The sequence below is a fragment of the Neomonachus schauinslandi genome, chromosome 2 (genome assembly GCF_002201575.2).
Source record: "Neomonachus schauinslandi chromosome 2, ASM220157v2, whole genome shotgun sequence".
Classification (NCBI taxonomy): domain Eukaryota; kingdom Metazoa; phylum Chordata; class Mammalia; order Carnivora; family Phocidae; genus Neomonachus; species Neomonachus schauinslandi.
In genome coordinates, this window is record NC_058404.1 from 113,542,322 (window position 1) to 113,548,321 (window position 6,000).

Below are 6,000 nucleotides of genomic sequence, written 5' to 3' on the forward strand. Positions count from 1 at the left end.
AAGAGTTAGCTTTGAAATTTAGCTTCCTTTTGACCTCCTACATACTCTTTGTAAATAACTTCACTACATTGGTCTTATAGACTCATACTCCAACACATTAGTTAAAATTGCCACATGGAAAAGCATAAAATATGTGTATAAATTAACCTGGATTTGTAATATGTTTGAAAAACCAAGACTAAATTTTATTAGTAATTAGTTTATCCAGAAGGCATATGTCCTTACATTTGTTCCTTTAAAAAAAAAGCTTTTATTATGTACATTTACAAGTATACAGAAGAGTAGAGATAAGAGTATAATAAACCTACTTATTCATCACCCAGTTTCCAGTTATCAGCACTCTACCATTCTTGTTTTATCTCTCTGAATCAATCACAAGCTCAATAGGATAATTAGGAAGGGTTATTTATAAAGGGATTAATTACAGGGATGTGGATAGGGGTCAGGGAGCCACAAGGGCCATGCAGCAACCTGGGACCAACAGTACCAGAACAGCCTCTCTTAGGTCCAAAGATGTGAAAGGAAGAAGTTACCAAGAGAAAGAACCTCAGGTAGAGCAGGCTGCCTTGAGAGAAGCAATGACTTTGGATCGAAGGTTATAGCCAACCCCAATCTCCTTATCCTCTCTCCTTACCCTCCCTTCTTCTGCTGGGGTTTTATATTGAAAACCAGAGGCTAAGAGATTCCTATTGAGGCAGTCCCTCAGATCAGGCTCTTTGGGCAGGATGCAGGGCACTGAAGGGTGGAGAGTGGATCTGAAGGACAATTGGGAGCTATTGAACATATTCCCTCTACCCCACACATTTTTTTCCTGGAGCATATTAAATCAAACCCAGATATAAAGTAATTTCATCCATGAATATTCCAGTAGATATCTTTACCAGGTAAGGACTTAAAAAAAACAAAAATGAAAGCAAAAACACACCACCATTCATACACAACAAAATTAAAGTGATCCCATAATAATATCTAATAACCATCCCATGTTTAATATTCCTCAATTACTTACAAAGTATTTTTACAATCAGGATTATTTCCATTGGGATCCAAAATCTGCACATTGCATTTGGTGGCTATTTTTCTTAAATCTCTTTTAATCTTGAACAGTTACCCATTCCTTTCATTTAAAATGTATTTATTAAAGAAACTGGGTCATTCTTATTTTGGAATTTTCACACCTTGAATTTGGATGATTGTATCCTTGATGTGGCATTTCACATATTCTTCTATTCCATGTATTTCCTATAAACTGGTTAGATATGTTCTTATGCATTGTTTTACTTATTAATCAAATATAGTTTAACACATTTTTTGAGCCCTTACTATGCTTGCAAGATAATAATGCTAAGTGCTAGGATTTCCCTGATGAACAATATGTACCAGGTCAACAAGGAGTATAGAGGCTACAGATCTCAAGGGACTTAGAGTACAGAGGAGCCATCAGACGTGGATGCCACCGTCAGACAGCAGAATGTGACAGGTGCCTCAAGAAATACACAAAACAATGGGGTGCTTGCGTGGCTTAGTCGGTTAAGCATCCAACTCTTGATTGTGGCTCAGGTCAAGATCTCGGGGTTGTGGGATCAAGCCCCACATCAAGCTCCATTCTGAGCATGGAGCCTGCTTGAGATTCTCTCTCCTTCTCCCTCTGCCCCTCCCCACTCACACTCTCCCTTTAAAAAAGAAAAAAAAGAAGTATACAAGAGTTCAGGAGAGGGAGTAATCTGAGCCATTAAAAACTGTTCACACGGTGGGCACCTGGGTGGCTCAGTCGTTAAGCGTCTGCCTTCGGCTCAAGTCATGATCCCAGGGCCCTGAGATTGAGCCCCGCATCGGGCTCCCTGCTTGGTGGGAAGCCTGCTTCTCCCTCTCCCACTCCCCCTGCTTGTGTTCCCTCTCTTGCTGTCTCTCTCTCTGTCAAATAAATAAATAAAATCTTAAATAAAAAAAAAGAAATAAAAGACTGTCTTTAAAAAAAAAAAAATTGTTCACACGGTACAGGAGTTCCCAGTTTTTAAACACTTCTCCTGAGTTAGAAGGAATAATAAATTACTAATTTAAAAAAAAAAAGCTCTTAACCTGAAGATAGCATCTTAAAACTAACTTGAAGTAAGACATGAAGGAGAAAAAAAGAAACTCTTTCCTAATTTGCCCTATACTTGGGTGGATTTTTGTCTCCCCCTGCTTCTCAGAAGAGAATAGTATTAGTTTCACAGTTTATTACATACCCGCTACAGTGCTAGGGTCCGTGGAGGTGTCCTCTCAAGATATCCAGAAGCCTCTGTCCCCTGATAGTTTATACATTAAGTTAGGGGGTGAGTCATTTGGCCTAAGTTGTTTAGTGTATAATTGGATTATGGAGTTCATGGATGAATAAATTACATGAATATTTATTAAGCAACTACTTTGTGCTAGCATGAGGCTGGGTGCTAGCATAGCAATCCATCAATCAGGTCCAGTCCTTGCTCTCCTAGAGCATAAAAATTGCTGAAAGCTTGGGGAAAAGGAGGAGGGGAGATGGGGCAAAGACTCACTCCTTACACCCAAGACATCTCACCCCATATTCTTAAGTTTTTCTTATCTTCCTGGACTGTCGATCAGCAACAGTATCTGCCCCTTCTCTCTCCTTAGATGAAAAATGTTCAAGCCCCACATCTCTAACTCAGATGAAAAGGAAATCCTAAATCCTCTTTCAAATCACTTAGGAAATGAACTTCTTCAGACACACAAAAATATACACACTGATAACTTCATATACATTTTCTCCATTTAACTTCTTATATTAGAAGGCCGTTTTCACTCTAACCAGCATTTTCCAGGAAATCCGGGATGTAAGATGATAGGAGCTATTCATGTGAGAAAATGCTGATCACTGACTCCTACCCAGCTCCCACGCTGGACTCAGCAATCAAAGGGGAGGGAGTTTATCTTGTTCAGCTCAGAGCATCCAGGTCTTTGTGATAATGGGAATGACTTCAAGCATGTGTTCAGGAATGCCCCTTAACTTTTTTTTTTAAAGATTCTATTTATTTGCCCCTTAACTATTTTTGGAAAGACAGTTGGAGAAACTGGACATAGGAGCAGTGTGTGATTAAATATGTTAATGAACTCTTTTCAAAAGTTGATATATGTGTTAAGGAATATATATAATCTTCTCTATGCCTCATGGTTTACTAAATGATGAGAGTATTTATTTAGATTTCTCATTGGTGACTTCTAAATGTCTGTTCTCTCCCTTTGCTAGATAACCAAAAAGTCAGTTTACTTAAGTGGGGTGAAGTTAGCCTAATCAGCAACTGCTCCAGGTTTTATCCGGGTCGCTATTTTGAAAAAGAAATGGACTGTGCAGGTAAGCACGGAGTGGTTTCCCTAAGATCTATACCTATACCCCCTACCAAACATCTCCCCTCCTCACCAAATCCGCCTCCTTGCTCTGGGCCCTGGGCCCTTTCATCGGGCCTCCTGGCTGGGGCTTCCCTAGCCCTTCACTCAATCCCTTATGCTAATAGGAAGAGGAAGAATCTTCCTTACGCCACCGCCACCATATAGAAAGGTGCCTAAAAGCACAGACTCTGGAACCAGGCTGTCTGGGCTTATATCCCGATTTTTACAGTTACGACTCACATGGCCTTGAGCAGGCTTCCCCATCTGCAAAATTGGGGATCTTCATAAATGAGGAAACTGAGATGCAGAGCAGTTACATAATTTGCCCAAAGTCTTATAAGAAGTGGCAGATCCAGGATCAAAATCCAACCTTTTTCTGAATAAAATCTGAATGATCTCATTTCAGATGTGTCCTCTTGGAAGTAAATCCTCCCTCCCCAGCAATCCCATGGCACTTTTGATGACCCTGCCACCACCTCCTTTACTATCAGAGTGGCCCTAGTGCCCCTACCCAATGTTGCAAGCTTGCAGGGTTCTTGTCTCACAGAAAGGAGGAAGGGATCTCGCGGACACAAAAGGGTGAAGTGAAGTGAAAGTTAAGTGAAGGTGAGAGCAGAAAGGAAAGAAGAAGCTCTCTAGAGTGAGAGGGGTCCCAAATGGGTTGCCACGGAGAGCTTTTAGTGGCGGTCTTTAATTGAGAACTGACTGGGAAGCTTGTGGCCTTGAGATTTTTGTGTCTTGGTTTGTTGCTTTATCTCTTGTTTCGCTCTGTCTCAGCATCTCCACCTACCCGGAATAGTTCCAGAGCTGAGTCAGGGGAGTCAGGGGCCTCCTAGCTCTCCTGCCTAGAACTTAACCCCTTCCCTATTCATGGGACAGAACCCGTGGGCAGAAAGAGCTGTACTGGGATTGTGAGGAATGACTGATTGTTTACTTTTTAATTAGTGGGGGTGAGGGATAGCACCAGTCTCCAAGGAATCTGGAAGCAAGGCTTTCAGGACCTTGAGGGGCCGCTCCTGCCAAGATGAAGTTACCTTTAAACATTAAGGCACTGAGGTGGCCACACTTTCCTTGAGGAAGGTCACCGTCTTCATGTTTCAGGTTATCTATCAGTGGGTGGCAAACTGTAAGGAGACTTTAATTTAAGCTACATTTCTTTTGCCTTTGTTTCCCACATCGCTAACAACAGTTACACAGCTACAACTCAGTTCCTACTTTTGGTGGTGGCGCAAAGGCAGGGAACCAGCCAGGGTAATGCATTTAGGATGCTTTATTAAAACCACTTCTAAATAGTGTATTCCAGAAAATCAAAGTAATTGACATCCTATAACTTTTGGGATCAGTGATTTAAAAAAACCTTAGAAAGTCCTAAGAGTGAGAAGAAAGTAAACAGACAATTCCCTGTGCCCTCCCTTCTTAAACGGAGTTCAGGATGACAGAGGACAAAAGGGGAGACTAGCACAAAACCTACCAGGAGGCAATTATCACAGTTAAGAGGGAAAGCTCAAAGGGTTCTGCCTGCCTGAATTCAAGTCCAGCCTGCCACTTAGTAGCTGTATGGCCTTGGACAAATTAGTTAACCTCCCTGGGCCTTACTTGTCTCATCTGAAAATAAGGATAATAATGATACTTATCTCATTAGGGGTGTGGTTTAGGATCAAAACAATGACTGTCTAATGCATATTAAGCACTCAATAAGCACAAAGTATTTCTATTATTTCCCCACTGAGTACTGGATGCTACTTTCAGATTGCAATCTCATCAGAGTATACACTTGCATAAAACAGAGGAAGCACAGGAAGCCCTCACTAAATATGGAGAATAAGCAGAAGACAAAGTGTTTCCCAACCTGCATCTCTCCACCTCTATGGGCCCAGAGGGGTGTGAGGGAGAGTACGTGTTATTCCCTGTTAGCAAAGTGTAAGAAAGCCAAAGTTGGTACACACATTGACGGAGGAGAAAGGAAGTTGGCTTGGCAGCCTCGACAAATGGAAGTACGTGTGTGATTTTCTTTTTCCTTTGTCTTTTTCAGGTACAGATGATGGTTCCATCGATGCCTGTAAAGGGGACTCCGGAGGCCCCTTAGTCTGTAAGGATGTCAACAATGTGACTTATGTTTGGGGTGTTGTGAGTTGGGGTGAAAACTGCGGAAGACCAGAGTACCCAGGTGTTTACACAAAAGTGGCCAATTATTTTGACTGGATTAGCCATTATGTGGGAAGGTCTCTTATTTCTCAGTACAATGTATAAAATTGTGATCTCTCTCTTCTGCTCTTTTTCTCTTGGGAGTTGGATTTTAGTTGAAATGATACTGCATAATTAGTACTTCTCTAGGAAAAAAATAATAAAGCACATTTTATTGGATATTTTTAAAGGTCTCTACAAAGCTTCTTCCATATTGGAACTTTGCTGTATAATTATCGAAGAAATATTTTAGTCGGGCATACATACTTTATTTACTAGAAAATGTGATTAAGTTATCTCTTTATACAGGAAGGATATATTGACTATACCAAAGGCTTTGCTAGTTGAATGACACTGGATTCACATAAGCCTGCATTCAAACCCCAATTCTACCATCTACTAATTACTTGGCCCTGGGCAATTTATTATCTT

General features: G+C 40.9%; 1 protein-coding gene across 1 annotated transcript in view; it reads left to right on the plus strand.

Annotated features, from left to right (window-relative positions):
• CFI (complement factor I) overlaps positions 1 to 5,750 on the plus strand; it is a 57,683-nt gene extending 51,933 nt beyond the window's left edge. Inside the window, exons 13-14 of the mRNA XM_044912642.1 lie at positions 3,245 to 3,349; positions 5,417 to 5,750. Of these exons, the coding sequence (XP_044768577.1) occupies positions 3,245 to 3,349; positions 5,417 to 5,634 (323 nt within the window). The 3' untranslated portion in view covers positions 5,635 to 5,750. The remainder of the gene's footprint in view (positions 1 to 3,244; positions 3,350 to 5,416) is intronic.
• Positions 5,751 to 6,000: the final 250 nt, after the last annotated feature.